At 51.9% G+C, this 20,325-nt stretch overlaps 2 protein-coding genes across 9 annotated transcripts in view; one reads left to right on the top strand and one right to left on the bottom strand.

Annotated features, from left to right (window-relative positions):
• The first annotated feature begins 493 nt into the window (after positions 1–493).
• The window catches only part of NUBP1 (NUBP iron-sulfur cluster assembly factor 1, cytosolic), a 30,204-nt gene continuing 10,372 nt past the window's right edge, over positions 494–20,325 (top strand). For 3 of the 5 annotated variants that reach the window (XR_006726717.2, XM_074346776.1, XM_010960641.3), the window contains exons 1-10: positions 494–602; positions 680–784; positions 2,207–2,340; positions 8,373–8,441; positions 10,760–10,792; positions 11,411–11,501; positions 12,174–12,328; positions 15,534–15,644; positions 16,028–16,130; positions 19,868–19,951. Coding sequence is in view for 3 of the 5 variants with exons in the window: in XM_074346776.1 (XP_074202877.1) it covers positions 584–602; positions 680–784; positions 2,207–2,340; positions 8,373–8,441; positions 10,760–10,792; positions 11,411–11,501; positions 12,174–12,328; positions 15,534–15,644; positions 16,028–16,130; positions 19,868–19,951 (904 nt within the window). In the remaining 2 variants the exon portion in view is untranslated. Of the gene's footprint in view, positions 603–679; positions 785–2,206; positions 2,341–8,372; positions 8,442–10,759; positions 10,793–11,410; positions 11,502–12,173; positions 12,329–15,533; positions 15,645–16,027; positions 16,131–19,867; positions 19,964–20,325 lie in introns of all 5 variants that reach the window. The other 2 variants (XR_006726694.2, XM_010960576.3) reach the window with 1 other exon arrangement.
• Positions 18,541–20,325, bottom strand: part of TVP23A (trans-golgi network vesicle protein 23 homolog A) — a 54,510-nt gene continuing 52,725 nt past the window's right edge. For all 4 annotated transcript variants that reach the window (XM_045520523.2, XM_074346777.1, XM_010960740.3 and 1 more), the window contains one exon: positions 18,541–20,240. The gene's annotated coding sequence lies outside the window, so the exon portion shown is untranslated. The remainder of the gene's footprint in view (positions 20,241–20,325) is intronic.

Consider the following 20,325-nt stretch of genomic DNA (forward strand, 5'->3'; position numbering starts at 1 on the left):
AGGGAAAGTGGTCCCATTCACTGGAGGAACAGGGCAGACACCACCTTCATCAAGTGATCAAGCCCTCACATCTCCAATAATGGGACCAATTGGCATTACGTGCTTCCTGCTGTGATGCAACTGGTGTGTCCTGCCAAAAACTAACCTGAATCTAATTGAGGGGGAGGGCTCTTCTGGACTAAAAAGAGACTAAAGAATAGAGACGGAACAAAAGGCCAGGTGCGACTGGATCCAGGATTGGGGTGGGGTTTTATTTGGAACAACTGAGTAAATTTGCATATTAACTGTATATTAGCAAACAATTTTGCATCAACGTTAAATATCTTGGATATGAAAATGGCATTTAAGTCGTGTAGGATAACACTTAGTAGATACATGCTGAAATATTTATGCTAGATATCTGCAGCTCAGTTTTAAAAGGAACAGAAAACAATCCCAAGCTCCCGCCACATAGTTCGCGCGTGCGCACAGCCCTCTCTTTCTGAGACTTATTTCGCGTGGCTGGAGGGTTAGATTGGGTGCTACAGGGCGGAAATACGCAACGGGGGCTTCCGGTGACCGCGCAGCCGCCCAAAGCAGCGGAATGGAGGAGGTCCCTCATGGTGAGCGCGAGCGGGGCGTGGGTGGTGGGTCTGAAGGGACAGGAGCGACTCTTAACTGTAACTTTGTCTCTGCGCAGACTGTCCCGGAACCGGCAGCGCCCAGGCGGGCCGAGGGGCCTCATGTCAGGGGTGCCCCAACCAGCGGCTTTGCGCATCTGGAGCTGGTGCCGCTCCGGACCCGGGTGAGTAACGGGCAAGGCTTGAGCCGGAAGGGGAAAGCGCTGGCCCGGAAGAGGAGGGAGGTGTGGGGTGTGTTCGTGTGATGATGGTGATGGGGTAGGAGCCTAAGCGATGAATGACAGGGGCAGGGGCCAAAGGATACAGGACGTGGAAGGGGGGTGTAAGGGGCGGGGCTTGAGGGATGAGTGACAGGCGCGGGACCCTGAGGGGCAGGGCATTTAGAAGGAGAGGAGCGGAGAAACCTGGCAGGATTTGGGCGGAGCCTGTGACTGGCTCGGAGTCAAAAGGGGTCTTAGGAGGGGCGAGGCATGGGAGAAAGTCGGAGGGGATGAGGGGTGGGTGGGGCCAGAAGTTTGAGAGTAACTAGGAGTGATTGGGAGGAGGCCCTCACCAGAGGGAATAGGGTATAAATTTTTAAGTCAGGGAGCTTGGGCTTAAATCCTGGCTCCGCCAGCTGCTTTCTTTGGACAAAATTTTCTTCCTTTGGGAAACAATTCTCCAATTAATTCAACACAAGTATGTATTAATCACTTCCAGGCACAGTGCTCTGTTCTGTGAATGAGACAGATGAGGTCACTGCCCTACGGGAGATTAGTTGAATAGGAGAGACCCACAATAAACAAATCATCACAGTAGTAAATACTATGAAGGAGAAATTGGAGGTTGGGAGCCTGCGAAAAGGATCTTTAAAAGCAGAAGCAGGTTGGGAGAAGACTTTTGAAGGAATTCAGAGAGAAACTTGGATTTGGTTCTTCGGTCCACTGCACACAGTGTGACCCTGAGCAAAAGTCTTAACCTCTCTGAACCTCCATTTCCTCATCAAAAATGGGGGGAAAATAGCTACAGTGTTGTTTAAAGGATATGAAATAGGATGAAATATTGAAAGCATAGTAAATGTATAATAACTGATAGTTATAGTTACCTGATAGTAAGTGCCTGCAGTTTGTCAGTTTCTCAGTCTCGGCACAATTGGCATTCTGGGCTGGTTAATTCTATGTTGCAGGGTGTCTGCCCTGTTTTTCTGCCCTGAGCACCATAGGACACTTAGCAGCATCCCTGGCCTCTACCCACTATATGCTAATAGTGTCCTTCCTGTGACAACCAAAAATGTCCCAAGACATTGCCAGGTGTGCCCTGGTGGGGTTTGCCCCCAGGCTGGGAATCGCTGTATTCACAGCTCTGTCCTGGAGCTGGGAATATCGTGTGAACCCTCTCATGGAGTTTATTTTCTAGCTGGGGAGACAAGTAAACCAGCAAGTAAGGGCGTGTCAGATGTGCCGGCAGCGTTGTTTTTTGCAGCACTGACTGCCGTTGACAAAGTGCTCTTTCACTCAGTGCTCCTTAAAGTAACGGGAGGACTTAGCTTCCCAGAGTGACAGTCGAGACTGACAGGGGCTTTGTCGTCTGAATTGCTTTCTTTGCAGCCATAGAGGAAATCAAAGAGAAGATGAAGAGTGTGAAACACAAGATCTTGGTGCTGTCTGGGAAAGGTGGCGTTGGGAAAAGCACATTCAGTGCCCACCTGGCCCACGGCCTAGCAGCGGATGAAAACACACAGGTGGGACCTTGGGGAAAACTGGGAGAGGCTCCTGTCTGAGGGCTCATGATGGCTCGAATTCATCAGAGTCAGTTGAACTAGCCTCTCCGGAATCTCGGTCCCTGCAGAGAGAATGCGGTAGTGCGAAGCAGTCGAGCAGTGACATGCAGTGTCTCGTTGGGTTCTCTAGCCACGCACAGGAATAGCAGGTGTACATCTCTTTTGGCTTCTTGGTTATTCATTACGTTAAGTTCACACTTCTTGCTCTTTATTAACCCCCTTCTGCCTTTTTCTAGGCCAGGGGTCTGCAAACTGTAGCCCTTGGCCAAATCCAGCCCATCTCCTGTCTTTTTATGGCCTGTGAGCTGAGAATGGTTTTTACATTTATAAATGGTTGCTTTTAAGTTGTTATGTTAGTATCTACCTGTTATCCTTGATTTTTCCCACAAGGCCTAACATACTTGCCATCCGGGCCTTGAAGAAAGCGCTTGCCGACCCCGGTCCTCAGCCATTCATTTACACCCACTCCCCAGAGGAGCACGAAAACTCAGATTCCCCACGGCTGCTCTCGGGATTTCAGCTTTAGTAAAAGAGGTGGTAGGGTGAGGAACAAGAAAAATACTTTTACCAAAACAGTAAAATGGAAATTTGCAATACCTGTGACTTTAAAAAATACAGGTTATTCATTGGGACTTATGACAGTTTGGCATTGATCTTAGAAAATGACCCCATTGTTCACTTTGATACCATTTTATACCTAACAAAATCAAGAGGACTACAGTTTTTTATTTTTGTTTAACACAGAACATTCAACTTTTTTGTTTTTGCCAAAATGAGGTTTTGCTCAAAATTCTAATTTAAAAAAAGAAAAAAAAAATATATATATATGCGCATGCAGGGTGGAAGATATAGCTCAAGTGGTTGAGCACGTGCTTAGCATGCATGAGATCCTAGGTTCAATCCCCGGTACCTCCTCTAAAAAAATTAATAAATAAACCTAATTACTCCCTACCCCCCCACCCCCAAAATACACATGCATACCAGAAATTGCTAGAGAGGCATGGGTGTCTCTCAAAACCCACTTCCCAATGCGTCGAACCCTGAAACGAGAGACCTCACGACTTGTGTGTGTGCGGGCTGGGCGAGAGAGCCCGCCGTGCGTGATGCGAATCTCCAGCTCAGTGGTGGTTTTCCCTCAGAGCGCTGTTCGGGGCCTGCAGTGGAGTTCTGTGTAAGGTAGAAACGCTTCTGTTGTGTTCATGTGGAAAGCTGTTCCTGACCATTCCAGTTCTTTCCATGGTGGTCTTGCTATGTGCCTTCTTTTGCACATTGATTTATTTTTGAAAATTAGTTTTTTCTTTATGCGTTTTGAATGTTGAAAGTTATTTTTGTGTGAAAGGGCTAACTGACTTTTCAGTTTACATTTCTGTTATACTCTTGACAAATGGCCCTTCACTTTTGTTTGGCTTCTTTTTTTTTTTTTAAGATAGTACTGGAAGGAACTGTAGGGGTATGTTTAATATGGAAATTTCAGAACTGCCACATGTTGCTGGTTATATTTTTTAAACTCAAAACTGGAGAAATGTCAATACTCTCTACTTGTGTGAGGTAAACCATTGTACTCCAGTATGAAATAGCACTGTAAGTTCTTAATAATGTAAAGACTTTATTTCCTGTACAAAAAACCAGTAAAGCTAGCTACAGTGGGCAGGTGGAGGGGATCGAGCCCACCATTCTGACATGCCCTCCAGATATGCACACGGATACACACACGTGCGCACAGAGACACGTTGATACATACAGATGCACACACAGATTCACAGGTGTGCACACATAGATACACAGATACACAGTGGCCCCTGAGAGACCTCACCTAGGACCTCCAAGGGTACATTTTTTTAAATCATTGGGTTAAGAAAGTAGAGTTGGCTTCAGGGGCAGCAGACTTTTTCTGTAAAGAGCCAGGTGGTAAGTGTTTGAGGCTTTGCAGGCTGTATGTACAGTTTCTGAAGCAGCTATTCAGTTCTGCCCTTGAACATGAAAGCAGCCATAGACAGCCTGTCCACAGATGAGTGTGGCTGTGTTCTAATAAAACTTTGAATTTCATATAATTTGAATTCCATGTAATTTTAACATGTGAAATAAAAATATTCCTTTAATTTTTTCCCCCAACTCTCTAAGAATGTACTAACCCTTCTTTGCTGGGGGCTGTACAGAAACAGGTGGCAGGCTGGATTTGGCCCCTGGTGGTAATTTGCCCGCCAGGAGCACTAGGACTGGCTGGGTAGAAACTTTTTGGACTGAGACTTTGTGGAGGCCGAGGCCTTCTTGGGACATGGAAGAGGCTGGACTAGGTGATCTGTAAAGCTTGGTGTTTCTCTCAGTCACTCAGGCTCTGAATTCCTCTTGTAACTCACTTCTCTTCTGATCATTGCGTAACGTGTGGAGCTGCTCTCGTTGGCCTCTGTGACTGCTGTGCTCGTCTCTGGAATCCGGTGTCCACTACCCAAGATGTGCTCTAGGGACTTGGTAAAAGGGAGAAGTCCCTGGCAGGGGGCAGCTGGGCAGGCTCCTGGGAGAAGGCGGCCTGTGGACTACGCTGGGGGCGGTGGGTTGTGGCGGCGAGGAGGCGGAGGCAGAGGTGCAGAGCTGGGACTGCCTGGGCAGGCGTGGATGGGCCGGCAGTGAGGTGCCTCTGCCCCAGGGAAGGAGCGACATGAGGCTGAGCCAGACCTGGAGGCTCGACTGCCCTGGGAGGACGACGGGGCAGGAAAGAGGCACGACTGGAGCGTTGCTATAGGAGTGTGGCTGCACCAGCAGCCGAGTGCGTGATCGAGTGTCCTGAAGAGGCGATGGTGAACCAGCACGAGGTGTTGCTCTTGTCTCCTTCAGAAGCCACGAGGGCACCACCAGGGCAGCAGCTGGAGCAGATGGCAGGGAACAAATGAGGGCAAAGCTGGGGAGATGAAGAAGCAGGGCATCCATCTCTTGGAGAAGAGGGAGGGGTCAGAACTCCAGTTGAGCATGTAGGGCAGAATGTGGGTGCAGTCTGCCCACAATCACGTCCCAGCTCCGCCTAGACCAGCGCTGTGACCTTGGGCCTCAGTTTTCTCATCTGTAAAATGGGACACAAGACTGAGATGATGCACATAAATATAAAATGCTTAACTCCACACCTGATGTGTGGTGCATACCCAGTAAATGCCCCTGAGTACCATTGTTACTGTTACTTTATTCCACTAACTGGAATGTGGAGGGAGGATGATTATTTCTAATTTAGTGATCACGAGTTTGTAGCCTGCCCAGAGTACAGTGCCAGGCAGATTCACAATACACTTGCGGATTCATTTTTCTGTTGGTCGACAATCTCTTACCATTTGAGGGTCAAACTTGTATTAGCCAGTGGGATCTGTTTTCTGAGATCGTCCATGTTATCCAGAGTAATCTTTGCTTTTCAGAGCTGTCAGGCATCTTCTTAAACAGCCGTCTGGAGATGTGCTTTAACCAGGCCAGCTGCAAGGGACCACTTGTGAGTAGATAGCTGTTTAGTCACACTTCTGTGTGGTTCTGTTCTGAGGTCCCGCTGCACACATGTCAAGACTCTGCAGTGAGCTGAGGGGAAGCATATCACCTGTGTGGAAACATGGCTAGATAAGCCAGATTGCTTCTTGTAGTGGGGCTTTTAAAGGGTCAGCACTCAGGAAACTGTATCTTGCACCTGCAGACCTGCTCATGACAGAAAACATCGGTATCTTCAAACAGTGCCTCGTGTGGGCACAGAGTAAACGCTGAGTGTCTTGCTGGTTAAAGTCAGGTGGCGCACTTCCCTCCCTGCCCAGAATTCAGCAGGATGATGGAGACCACCCTGTCCTTTTCTCCCTGCCGCCTGGTGACAGCTCGTTAATAACTCCAAGCAGGGCTGTTCCACGATCACACTCTGAGACAGGCAAGTGTCTGACAGTCTGCAGAGGGCCCTGAGTCAGTGGGGAGCCCCTGAGTAATCGTAGGTGGGCCCGGGAGTATGCATGTTGGGTTGAAGGGAGGAGGAGGAGCCTGAACCCTGCAGACCTGAGCCTGAGACATCCAAGGATCACACAGCTTCTTTCGACTGCAAAAGTCAGCAGCTCCCGCAGGTACCAACCAATCGTCTTGCCGTGTGATCTGGAAGGCAAACTGTGTCATGAAAAAAGGTGCACGCTGGGGGCTGCAGGGCTCTGTTGTCTGAGGCCCGTCTCGGGGGCTTGTAGACTGGAGGGCTGGAAGGGGCCTCGTGACCTCCTGAAACCCTTGTTTCACAGACCAGACTCTCAGACAGTTGGGAGGAGAAGCAACTGGTATGAGGCGACGTGGCCTCGGAGTGCCGAGTTAGGACAGAGCCCACTTCCCGTGACCTCTTCTCAAGGGGAAGTGTGGGGCGCTGGGTAGGAGAACGTGCGGATCCCGGCAGCCCTGCAGCGCCTACTCCACCACTTTCTGGCTGGAAGAGGTGTAGCCAAGCCTTCTCTTCCCATCAGGCTTCTAGCACCTTCCACAGAGACCCTGGTGAGGATTGATGCAGGCGTCTTTCTCCCAGCTAGGATTCTCTGGCTTCACTGGAGCAGAAAGGAGATTAATTGGAAGGATATGGGGGTAGCGGCCAGTATCAGGAGGAAGCATGGAGGGGACAGGACACGGCCGCTGGGAGATCTGGATGGCAGGGGTGTGCCGCAGCCTCTTTGGTGCACCGCCGGAGTGAGTGCACGCCGTCTCTTCCTTGCATCATTTCACTCAAGACACTCCTTTGGTTGTGGGGAATGTAATTCCTCAAAAGGAAACTAATTAAATTGTTCTCCAGAGACAGTGAGACTTCCTAGACTGAGCGGCTAGAAAGTGTTGATAAAAGAGTGTTGATAAAAGTCTCTGTTAGGGTCGTAGTGATGGTATAATTTCCCAAGTCGTGAGTCTCTGCTGTAAAATGCCTGGATCATTAACGAACATCAGCCTGAAGCATCAAGAAGGGCAGGGAAGTCAAGTCTGCAGGATGAGCGTCGTCCTGTTGCACTCTCCTCGACATCCAGCAGGGGGCAAGTGAGGCAAACAGCGATGTACTGTATGACTGCTTTCCTGACCGCAGTGTGAGGTCATGTGAGGATCGTAGGAGGTCGGGGTTTGTTGAGAGGATTGAAGAGGAAAGCAAGAGATGGATTTGGGGCAAGTTAAAAAATTACCCAGAGGGGCTGCACTCTGGATCTAAGACGTGAGAGCTTTCAAGATGAATACCAGCCCTGCTCTTCAGAGGGTTTCTGAAGGCTGTCTCAGACTTTTCACTTCTCAGACGGGGAGAGCAGGGTGCAGGGGTGGAGGGAGTCATCTCCTGCACCCATGGTGGGCTGCAGTTGTCACTAGCAAAGAACTTTTGTAGAGTTCCTCATTTTCAGTTTCTTTTTTAGAAGCTGAGGCTAAGCCATGATTAACCTTCAGCATCACGGGAAAACAGGGCTTGGTCAGAGCTCAGCTGGGGGTCTACCCTTGCTCTCCTTGCCAGGCCCCAGGGGCTAGTGGGAAGAGCCCTGGTGTTAGAACAGATCTCCGGACTCCGTGTCCCAGATCTGCTCCTTGCTCATTGAACAAGTCTCTGGGCCTCTCTGAACCTCAGTTTCCTCCTGTAAAGCAGAGATAATGAACTCTAATGACCCCACGCAGCACATGATAAGGACCAAGTAAACAGTAGCTGGACCTGAATCTTCAAGTGACCTGACACTCAGGTCTATAAGATCACCCTGGAGCTAGACCAGACCCGGGGCGGCGGGACGGGGCAGCGGGGCAGGGAGGATCGCTGGTGGTGGTGTCCTCTGCCAGGGTCTCATTAGGAGTCTGAAAGTGTCTGTCTGTGGCCTGGAAGGTGAACATTGTAACTCTCCCTCACGAGATTCCACTTGGTCCAAGTTTGACCCGGGTTCTCTTTGTCTCCTCCCCTCCCTCCTTTTCCCCGAACCCCGTCCCCTCCCAATCGTGCACACCTGGAGGGCTGTACATCCAGTGACATCACAGCCTGGTCTCTTCTTTTTCCCCAGGTTGCTCTTCTAGACATTGACATATGCGGGCCGTCAATTCCCAAGATAATGGGATTGGAAGGCGAGCAGGTAAGTAGCTACGTTATAAAACGCAGGGAAGAGCGTTCTTCCGGCACGCTGGCCCCGAGCTCCTAACCCAAAGCCACGGGGTCCGCAGAGCCCATGCATTTTCACCTGGGCGTGATGACAGCAGGTAAATGTTCCCTAGTCCATCCGTCCACTTTGAACAACAGCCGTGAATTTTGGAGGTGGCGGGATTATATTTAAGTCCATCCAGACCATCTGAGAAGTGTTAGTTTCAGTGCCTTCTTAGAAGGGAAGGGAAACAACATGTAAAATGCAGAAGTCAGACACAGAAACTCGGCCCTGACTGGGGAAGCTCGACCAGGGCTGGCTGGGGTCTGTACCCTGGAAGCAAGGGAATATTTCTACCCCTGTGGTCACCAGTGGGGAAGTGAGACTACGAGGCGGACTAGTGACGCAGTGGGGGCAGGGCCACCGCGGTCTCGCAGGTGCTGGTCTCCGCTGTAGGCGGCACGAAGCCTGCCAAGAAGGGGTTCCACTGGGGTGGGGATGGGTGGAGGGGTGCCCTGAAGGCTAGGCTCTTCCAGGGGTGTCGACATCAGTTCATTCCTTTTTTTTTTTAATTTTTAAATTTTATTCACTTTTTGAAGCAGGGGAGGTAATTAGGTTTATTTATTTCAGTGGTGGTACTAGGGACTGAACCCAGGACCTCATGTATGTTAAGCATGCGCTTTACCACTGAGCTGTACCTCCCTCCTTGTCAGTTCATACTCAGCTGAAGCGCTGGGCACTGTTCTGGGTGCTGGGGTTCAGAGGGAACAAGGCAGATACAGACCTTGCCCTCGTGGGAGGGGCAGATGAGAGATAACAGGACACTGAGCCGGGTCAGGAGACAGGCAGGGCAAGCTGCTCTTTGGGAGGGGGTGCTCCAGGGCACCCCACGCGGGGAACCCAGAGAAGAGCACCCTGGGCAGAGGGAGTGCATGCCTGAAGCAGGAGAGGCCCGCGGGGCTCAGGCAGCCGAGGGAAGCCAGAGGCAGGCAGGGTCAGTCCTGGAGGCCTCCGCTCAGGACTTGGGATTTGCTTCTGAGGGGCTGGGAAGGGGCACAGCACCATCCAGGGTGGAGGCAAGATGGCAACCCTGACTGCACACCCATAAGTAATGGTCTCGGTAGTCCTCCCCCAGCCGCATGTCCGTGCCCTGCCGTCATCTGCACGTACGCCTTCCTGTGCCAGCACTTAAGTAGACCATAAAAATCAGAGCATTTAAATAACAGTGAGGTTAAGCAGAAAGTCGACTGTTTCCTCCTCCTGTGCCATAGGGTCACCATGTTTACCCCTCTTTTAAGACCAGTGATTAGAGAATGAGTATTAATAGGAATGAATGGGTTTTGTTTTAAAGTATGATTTCAAAGTCAGTGACAAAGAACCACATATTACGTGATTGCATTTGTGACGTGTCAGGAACAGGCATGTCCGTAGACACAGCAGATCCATGGTCACCGAGGATGGTGGGGGGACTGTGAGGATAAGGGGGTGACACTTAAGGGTGCAGGGTGTCTAAAGAGTCACAAAAGTGTTCTAAAATTGGTTGTGGCGATGGATGTACAATTCTGTTGTGAAGCCATTTAATTGTGCACTTTAAATGAGTGAGTTGTGTGGCATGTAAGTTAAATCTCACTAGACTCTTAAAAAGATTTCATCAAGGAAAATGGGCTTTCTGTTTTGGCTTCTGTGTTGCTTGAAGCCTAATTTCTAAGATTGATTGCATAAGTTCCAGTTTCATAATAAAGAGGGTGCAGAGTTGAACCCTGGCAGTTAATGAACACCAGCTGCGAGGAAGGAGCCTGGATCTTGAAGGAGCCCTGAGCTTCCTGCTGACACCCTTCCCCCAGTTCTTGTCCCCTGCGGGCGGCTGGTCAGTGCTGAAGCTCAGCCACTGATGCGCAGGTTCTGTGTCCCCCGTTTCACTAAAGGTAATCCCTCCACGCCTGGACTTTTACCAGGACCAACTCACTGCTCCACAGTCACCTGCATTTTCTCAGCAACCCCCAACCGATTTCGGTCACACTTTTCAAATACCCCAAATTATATTTGGACTCCAGTAACTTTGGTTCCCTGACCTGATATCTAAGCAGAGTTTCAAAGTAATCGGGAGGGGGAAAAGCATATGAATTATATTATCCATAACCCATCCCCCGGCCCCCAGCTCTCCACTCCCTGTGAAGAGTTCAGTGGTAGTGTTTAGGTTGACCAGTCGTATTCTGTACAACTGTCCTCTCACTGCATGAGCTTTGTCATGTGTGACGTGTGACCGGGGTGCACGATTTCTCACCAGTCAGGACCCGCTCATGTTTTCGCAGGTTCACCAGAGCGGCTCAGGCTGGTCTCCAGTGGTGAGTGCCCACCTCTTTGCCTTCTTTTCAAGGTAGCGTGTTATGGGTCGTGTGCACATAACAGGTACTGGGTGGGCTGGCAACATTTCTCTCAACCTGTTTATCAGGCAACAAATATTTATTAAGACACTTTTCTAGGCCCAGGGAACAGAGTTATGACCAGGAGTTGGCAAACTTTTTCTGTAGAGACTCAGATTGTAAATAGTTTGTGGGCTATACTGTCGCCACCATCATAGCTCAAAAGCAGTGATACGCAAAGGAATGCCCACGACTGTTTTCCAATAAAACTTTATGTACAAAACCAGAAGAGGGGACCACCCCAGGTTAAAGAAAAAAAGGCAGCGACGTTCATTTATTTCAGACACGTTCACTGTCATTGCTGCATAGGGCCATGGGGTGCCTCTTTCAATCCCCCCCAGTATGGTAACCTTTTTTTTTCCCAATGATTTCTTTTGGGGGAAAAAAAAGGATTTGAAGACTCAAAAGAGTGAATATACTCATAGATCACATAGTAATTTTGTCCTCCAAATTTTTTCAGCCAGAGTTCAGACAAAAGACATAGGGAATCACCTGGCACTGTGGTTTTAAGTAAAATGTTTCTCACGTCATCTTTTCCAGTTCCTGGAAGACAACTTGGGGGTGATGTCGGTGGGTTTCTTGCTCAGCAGTCCCGACGACGCTGTCATCTGGAGGGGACCAAAGAAAAATGGTTCGCCACTCTGCTTTCTGTCTCTTATCCCGTCCTCCCAAGGGCAGAACGGCGCCCTGTCCTGTCAGGGCAGCCTTGGGCTCATCCTGCTGGGCTTCGCTGAGTGTTATTCTCAGCATTGGATTGTATCTTTCTTCCCTGGGTGAAGGGAGCGAACAGAAATACCAGTTTTATTTAATAAATAGAATTTTGTAACTTTTCATATCTGTCATGGTACAATATCATATCGTGATATTATCTCTCCTGAAAGCCTGCATAACCCTGGAATTATTCCCACTGTGGTTTTGTGTTCTGACTGGTCAGGGAGAGAAGTGTGTGGGGTGAAGTCAGTGCCAGACTGAGGGCACTGAGGCCGCAGGTATTGATGTGAAAGTGCCACTCCGGGCCTCCTCAGCCCCGGTGCTGCTGGCATTTTGAGCCAGACGATCCCTTGTGAGGGAGGGGTGGGCTGTGCCACATCATGGGGTGTTAGCAGGTCCCCAGCCTCTACGCACTGGAGGCGAGTAGAACCCGCACCCCAGGCCTGACAGCCAAACCCGTCTCCAGACACTGCCAGACCCAGCTGCCCTAGAGCACAGACCAGCTGTGCGGAAAGGTCACAAGCGGCGCTTCTGGAGAGAGCGTCGTGGGGGCAGAGGAGAGAGGAGGCATGACTGCGATTTCTCTTTGCAGGCATGATCAAGCAGTTCCTCCGCGACGTGGACTGGGGTGAGGTCGACTACCTTATCGTGGACACCCCGCCCGGGACGTCGGACGAACACCTGTCGGCCGTCCAGTACCTGGCCGCGGCGCACATTGACGGGGCGGTGATCATCACCACCCCGCAGGTGAGCGAGGGCCCGGGCGGCGCTGGCTCTCTCTCCCCGACGGCCCCGGGGCCTGGTCTCCGCGGCTCTTCAGGATGTGGGCTCCACAGCAGACCCGAGTTGGATCTGCACAAACCTCATGTTTATGTTCGCGCCAGGCATTTTCAGTTGACAGGGAGGCAGTCCACAGTTGTTTGGTTCTTTTCATCCACAGATTAAGAAATAGTGGTTCAAAATCGCCTTTTTAATTCCCCTTCACAAAGCCAGCAAGCCGGCTGGAGCTGTTATAACTCAGCCGGTGCCCCGCGCGCTCGTCACCAGGCCCCGCGTCCACACTGCTCCTCTGCTTACTCTCCTGAACAGTTGAGGCACCCCCCACCAGCTTTCCACAGAACCAGCGTGGGCCCAGATGGGGGTTTCCCGATGAGCTGCCATGGGCCTGGCCCCTTCCTTGGCAACGTCCAGCTCCTTCGAGACAGTCACAGGGGCTGTGCTGAGCCCATGCTGAGGAGATGACATACTGTCTGGGTGAATCCAACTTGAACAAGTGCAGTCAGGCCTGTGTTATGCTTTATTATTATTTAATTTTTTTATTGAAGTATAGTTGATTTACAATGCTGTGTTAGTTTCAGGTGCACAGCAAAGTGATATAGCTATACATAAACTTTTTTCAGATTGTTTTCCACTATAGGTTATTATAAGATATTGCATATAGTTTCCTGCATTACACAGTAGGACCTTGTTGTTTATCTGTTTTATATATAGTAGTTAGTATCTGCTAATCCCAAACTCCTAATTCATCCCTCCCCACTCTTTCCCTTTTGGTAACCATAAGTTTGTTTTCTGTGTCTGTGAGTCTAGTTCTGTTTTGTAAATAAGTTCATTTGAATCATTTTTTTAGAGTCCACATATAAGTGATATCATACAATATTTGTCTTTCTCTGTCTGACTGACCTCACTTAGTATGATAAACTCCGGGTCCATCCATGTTGCAACAAATGGCATTATTTCATTCTTTTTTATGGCTGAGTAATATTCCATTGTATATACATATCACAGCTGCTTTATCCAGCCATCTGTCAGTGGACATTTAGGTTGCTTCCATGCCTTGGCTATTGTAAATAGTGCTGCTATGAGCATTGGGTGCATGTCTCTTTTCAAATAGTTTTCTCCAGATACATGCTCAGGAGTGGGATAGCTGGATCACATGGTAACTCTATTACAGTCTTTGAAGGCACCTCCCTACTGTTCTCCATAGTGGCCCCACCAGTTGCTTTATTATTATTGCCATTGAGCTTAGCAGGTCTCAAAAAACCAACAGATTATTCTCTTCAGTTATACTTTACTTCTCTTCATTATAATCTCCTTTGCGCCTAAGAAAGCACAATTAACAGGGCTTTATTTTTGTCAGCCTCTGAATCCGTCAATATCATACCTTGAGCAGTCAAGTCTGATTCAGGTGAGGGCTGAGCACATACTCCATGCGGGCCCTGGGCCGGCACCAGGGCAGTAAAACAGACCGGACCCCCACCACCCACCCCATCCCCCCGTGGCCTATGTGCTTCACTGAGGAACGTGGGTGCACACGTGTGACGCTGTGTCAGTGGGGTGGCAAGCTCAGTGGGCCACGCGAAGGTGCCCGGGTCAGGGAGGGAGGGGAGGGGGTTCATGCCTGTCAGGTCCCTGTGGTGCTCTGTGGGGAGGGACCCTGGGGGCACAGAGAGGAGCAGCACACTGCTTAGGTGGCAGGGGAGGGGGCACTGGCCCCGGGGACAGGGTAGAGGGAAGATGGATTTGTTGTTAGGAATGTTTTCTGCTGAATTTTTAGAGTGGCTGGGGCCCACCCTGAAACCAGCGGTCCTCTCAGGAGCAGGTCCCCAAGAAATGACCTACAGGGGGACAGTGGAGTTGGACCATCCACTCTGATGCGGGTGCTGCCAGTGGCCAAGGCTTTCCATGCAGGGTGGGGGCATGTGGGAAACTCTGCCTTCTGTAAACCTAAACCACTCTAACAGTCTTCCTGGCACAAAGACGGCCTCTCCAATGTCAGGTTTGTTGTGAAAAGAAACACAGAGTCCCCTTGGGTTCAGGGAGAGGGGAGTGGCCAGCAGATGCTGGCCCTTCTCCAGGGAGGCAGGTGGACGCACTGCATTTGTGTACCTCTGTATGTAGTTTCTCTGGAAAAGGTGACTCCAGGCTGGGGACACTTTCTTGGATCCTCGCACATCCAGCAGCCGGCTTGCTTTTGGGGTCGTTTTGGCAAGCAGCAGGGCTTTTATCTGGAGGACACCAGGAGAGACCCAGAGGTGCACTGAGGCGAGACGCTGAGTCACAGGCAGTTTACTTTCTAGCCAGTTTCCTTTTTGTCTGTACCCCAGCCTCAGAGAGGTCCAGGGCCAAATGTGTGCCTCAGGAGGAGAGAGGACACAAAGCCAGGAGCCTATGGGGGCCCTTGACTTAAAGCCACAGATCTTAAGGAGTCGCCATACTTGACGGCAGCAAGACACCTGGACACGTCTGCAGGAGCGTTAAGCGGGGGTATGGGGTTACTGGTGAGGGTGCTGAGCGCTAGTTGTCCCCAGTCCTTACGCCATAAGATCCACATCCAGAGTCCAGAAGTGAATTTGAAGCAGTCTCTAGATACAGTAACATTCCTCATATCTTTTTTGTCACTCAAGTTGTTTGTATTCGTGATAATCAAGGTCAGAGGTGAGCAGACCTTTTCGGGGATGGCCAGAGAGTAAATATTTTAGGCTGTGTGGGTCGTACACTGGTCTATGTCACAGCCCTACAGCTGACCCCCCCCGTGGGGCGACGCAGCCAGCACGTGTGAAGGAGTCGGCCAGGCTGTGCTGCAGGGGAACTTTACCCACGAAAACACACAGCCCACAGGCCGCCCCAACCTAGGATGAGGTGGCCGCTTGGCTCAGCACAGTACGTTGACAGGAAGGTGGAACACAGAAACGCATTAAAGGCCACTTTCCCGTAGTAACTGTACGCGTCATACTGGGTTGTTCAGGTCTGTCCTTTGCGGGTTCTGCGGGATGTGAACAGCACCAGGAACGGGGCTCACGTGGACGGCGTGAAACGAGTACGGAGCAAGGGGCCCAGGCCCTGAAGCATCAGGGTGGTGACGCGAGGGCACAGCAGCCATCCCTCCACCACACAGACCTTCTCTTTCTTCTGCTCTGACTCTGAAACAACCCATCTTCTTGAACCTTGGCAGGAGGTGTCGCTCCAGGACGTCCGCAAAGAGATCAGCTTCTGCCGCAAAGTGAAGCTGCCGGTCCTCGGGGTGGTGGAGAACATGAGCAGCTTCGTCTGCCCCAGGTGCCAGGTGCGAGCGCGGGCGGCTCAGCTGGGGCCCCGCCTCCGGGGCCGAGGGGGTGCTGCGCGTGCACCTCTGCTTCCCCACCACCTCGGGAAGCGGAGCCACACTTAGAGCCCGCTGCTGCTGATTTAATGAAAATTCTTTTCATATTGAAACCACCATTTTTTAAAAATGTATTGCCCTTGGTGGGGAAGTGGTAATTAGGTTTATTTTACTGGAGGTACTGGGGATTGAACCCAGGACCTTTGCATGCTAAGCACACGCTCTACCACTGAGCTGTACACTCTCCCCCGAAAATACCATTTTTTTTTAAGTTTCTTTAAAATGTGATCCATTCATATGATTCTGAAACGAAATCATGATTCCTCCCCTTTTACTTTGTCTCCCAGAAAGAGTCTCAGATCTTCCCACCAACGACAGGGGGCGCGGAGGTCATGTGCCAGGATCTACAGGTCCCGCTCCTCGGCAGAGTGCCCCTGGACCCGCGCATAGGTGGGTGAGTCCCCACGCCCCATCTCAGCTGCACAGTGCCACTCAGGACAGCGGGGCACTGGAGCCAGAGCCCGCCCGCTAGCCGAGAAGAGCCGAACAGGCAGGTGTGTAGCCAGGGAAGCATGAAGACCTTGAAGAGAAGGGCAGGGTCTGGAAGAGTGGAGGAGAGACTGGTCAGGGAGATGCTGGGGTGCAGGGAAGGCAAAGAACTCAGCAAAGAGAGGGGCCAGGAAGGGGCTGAGCTGGGGGAGGATGCAAAGGGTGTGCAGTTGAGTCCTCTTCACACAGGGCTTAGGTTCTGACGTGAAAATCATGGACAGAATTAGCCTTGAAACCCCTGAGGGAGGTGGCCCTGTGTCCTGTCCACTGGGAAGCCCAACACAGCCCTCTCTGTGCCCTGCTTCTCTCAGGTAGCATGAGATGAAGTCACTGGCCTGCCTTCAGGGGCCACCCTCCTCTCTAAGTACCAGAGTCCCCTGGGTCCCTCAAGCTGCTGGTGGGGCCTGGAGGAGGGGTGGCCGACCCCATCTCCACCCCACACTCTCCAGGGCATCAGCTTGCTGAGTGGATGGTGGGGAGGGCCACCCACACCCTTTCAATTACAGCCCACCTCCAGTCTTAGTTTCTCCTTGGGAACAGAGCTGGACTTGGCTGCAGTCAGATGTGCCTGGGCCGCAACCCCACCCACCAAGTGGGGCAGTTCTGTTTAGCAGAGGTGCCCGGGCTGGAGGGAAGATGAGAGAGAGAGAGAGAGGTCCGGGCTCTGACATCAGTTGAGAGGAAATGAGACTCTGGAGCGTGGGCACCATGTGTGCTTAGGGGCTGAGGCCTGTGGGCCGGCTGCCCTGGCAGGGGGAGGAAGGGAGGACTGGACCGGGGCCTGGGCATTGGCTTGGAGAGGAAGGGACACACGAAGTGGGGAAGTGACCGGATTTGATGGGGAGAAAGTGGTGTCACACACGTGTGTGCTGCACCCCATGAGCCACTGGGACCTAGGGACACCCTCCAGAGGTGGTGAGCCCAGAAGGCACTGTCGAGGGAAGGGCCAGCTCCCTCTTGGGTGCTGGGGGTCAGGCCGGGAGGCCTGGGTTTGACAGCAGGCTTGGGAGAGCAGAGCCGGCGGGAGTGGAGGGGCCATGCCCCTCCACATGCGATTGGGGCAGCCGGTGTAGTGAGGAGGGGGCCTGCCTTGCGGAAGAGGGTGGGAATAGCCCAGAGAGTCACGTGAGATCCCACTTTGCTTGTTCCCACGTCCAAAGGCACTTCTGCTGCGTGGCTTCCCCCACAAAACTAGAGCTACTTTTCCAGCCCTCCCTAGTGTTGGCATTGTCTTCACGCTGACTAGAGTGGCACTGAGTTTCCCTCAAGGTTGTAAGAGCAGGTACCTCCCACTCAGAGGCAGGCGGGCCCCATGGAGCCCGCCTAGGAATAGTCATCGCCGTTAGCTTCAGCTTGTGCCGCCACCGTAGGCCTCAGAGCGCTTTACAGAGGTAACGGCAAAGCGGAGGCAGCTGCTCCCAGGCTCAGTTCTGAGCTCAGAAGATTATGTGCCGTCTCGTGGGCGCAGTCCTCTGTGACAACGTACGTGTCCCCAAACCTCATCTCTGGTGGAAACCGCAGAGAGCCAGGCCAGTGAGCATAAAAGGGAAGGGTGGTTAACACTGTCATGTGATGTGGAAAGGTGGACAAGGGCTGAGTAAGGTCACCATGACTTTCCGGAGCCACTTCTGTCCAGTGAGGTGATAGCCACGTTACTGGGAGCAGACGGTGGGTGGGAGGCATGAAGGCATGTGCTCAGCCCCTTGTGGGAACTCGTGGCAGAAGGAGATGCCTCTGGTGCTGTGATCTTCAGCCCGTCCTGCCCCCTAGGCACCTGAGGGTCACATGGAAGCTTCAGACCCTCGCTGCTCCACTGCCAGCTGGGGCCTCAGACAGGTCTGTGCACAGCTCTGAGCCTGGAGGGCCTCACCTGTAAGATGGGGTGATAGTGGAGCCAACTACCAGGGAGCTGCACGGATGGAATGGGGTATGTGCAGGGTCTTGGGGCAGGGCCCAAAGGGCGCTACCTAGGAGAGGGAGGAAAGGGGAGGTTTTGTGAAGATGGCGAATCAACCAGAGCACATAAGGGCACATTTGAGAGGGGAGGGGAGGGGAGGGGTGAGCCCTCTGGGAAAGGGCGGACAAGAAGCCTGTGGACACTGGCGGAAGAGCAGAGGCCAGTGGCCCCACGAGCCTGCTGTGGGACCTGTGACTTCCCAGACCGAGTCCCGCGACTGAACAGAATTTCCCCAGCTGCTTCCACCACGTTCCCACAGTGCCTGTGTTGCAGAAAAGTGTTACAGCTTGGTGTTACAGCTCAGTTGTGACAGCAACCTGGATCCGGGTGAGAAACCAAGCAGCACTCAGAGAGTTGGAGAACTCGGGTTTATTACGCCAGCGGGCCCAGAGGAGTTAACACTCCAAGCTCTGGACCCCGTTTGTAGGTTTACACAGGCTTTTATAGGCTACCAGTTTAGACTTTGCCACACTTTGTAACATCATATGCAAATAAGGTATAACAAAGGTGACTAATTAGGAAGAAGCTTTGTAGAAACGGACCAATCAGGAGTGAGCTCCATGCAAATGAAGCACTACAAATGGACCAATCAGAAGTTAGCTCAGGGAACCAATAGACTCTTAGGGGTAAGTTCCTCTTTCCTAGAAGTAAGCCGTTTCGGAATTTAAAAAGCGAAATAATGCTGGGCCAGGGAACCAAATGTGCTGGCAGGAGGGTAGTGGCCCTGCCTGGGGGGTGCTGCTGTCTTTTTCATGGGGCTTCCCACCTCACCTGGGCCATGGGGACCCCCTCCTCTGCCATCCCCCTCTCAGGTGTCCCTGTCCCACCGGGCGACATGCTGGGGAGCTGAGAAAACCACAGCTCACAGTTGGCCTGGCCAGGGTCCACCTGGAGCCTGGGGAGTAGCCATGGGTTGTGGAACCACTGACCCTGCTTCTCCGGCCAAGCTCAGCATCCAGGGAACAGGATCAGAAGGAGGAGGGGAGCACACCGCCTGCCCGAGGCCCCTGTCTCACGCTCCCCTGGGCGCTGCGATGACATGCAGTCCTAGAGACAACCTGCATGTCCAGAGGCACTGGAGTGGACAGGCTTGAGACAGACTAGCCAAGATTGATGCCACTGTGGAACGACCTTCCAGATAGTTACACACGGAGGCGGCAATGGGCTGAACGTGTGCACCGTACACACCCATTCGTTGCTTTAAGTGCGTGAGTGTGTAATGTGTATATGTGCCACACTTACATGCATATACTGTTTCTAGAAAGACACCTGAAACACTGGTAGCCTCTTCTGAACTCACTTTTCACGTGTGACCTTTACATCCCATGCTCTGTTACCGTGTGCAGTCATTATCTTTTTACCCAAGGAATGGGTTGATCTTTCACCTGCAGGCTCCTGGGCCCACCCGGGAGCTGCCCAGTCCATCCTTCAGGGGGCCTGGAGCTTGCATGTGCTGCATATTCCAGGTGACTCACAGGGACACCACTGGAGAGCAGTGGCCAGAGCCGCAAGGAGATGCGAGCCAGGGTCCTTGCTGGGTGGAGGGAGGCCGGCCAGGTCCTGGAGACGTCAAGTGAGGTGGGCTCACAATCGTCATAGCGCCCCAGGCACAGCAAGAGCCCCAAGTTCATGTCTCCATGGTGCTTCCTTCAAGGATTTAACTTTCTTTCATTTCTTTAAGGTAAAAGTTGCGACAAAGGACAGTCTTTTTTCGTTGAAGCACCGGATTCACCAGCCGCTTTAGCCTACAGAAGTATAATTCAGAGTAAGTGTTCAGGTCAGTCCGTGAATCCAGATGGCCACAGGGCCAGGGAGTGACATGAGTGAGCAGTGGGTTGGGTATGAGGCGATCCCACTCAGGATTGTAAATGGGCACTGCCATGCAGCCTCGGCTGGGGACGGTGGGGGCAGTGGGGTCTGGGACGACCCCCTCAGCCCTGGAAGCCAGGAGCCTGTGAGAAATCTTTCAGTACATCAGCGTCGTGAACTGTAGCACAGTTCAGAAAGCACGGTGCAAGTGAAGACTGCGGTATGGGAAGGAGACCTCAGTAGAGCTGTAAAAGAAAATTAAGGGACAAGCACAGTGAGCCAAACCAAACCCGTGCGCAGGCCTGACTCGGCCAGCAGGTGGCTGGTAGA

Source organism: Camelus bactrianus, chromosome 18 (genome assembly GCF_048773025.1).
Source record: "Camelus bactrianus isolate YW-2024 breed Bactrian camel chromosome 18, ASM4877302v1, whole genome shotgun sequence".
In the NCBI taxonomy this organism is placed as follows: Eukaryota; Metazoa; Chordata; class Mammalia; order Artiodactyla; family Camelidae; genus Camelus; species Camelus bactrianus.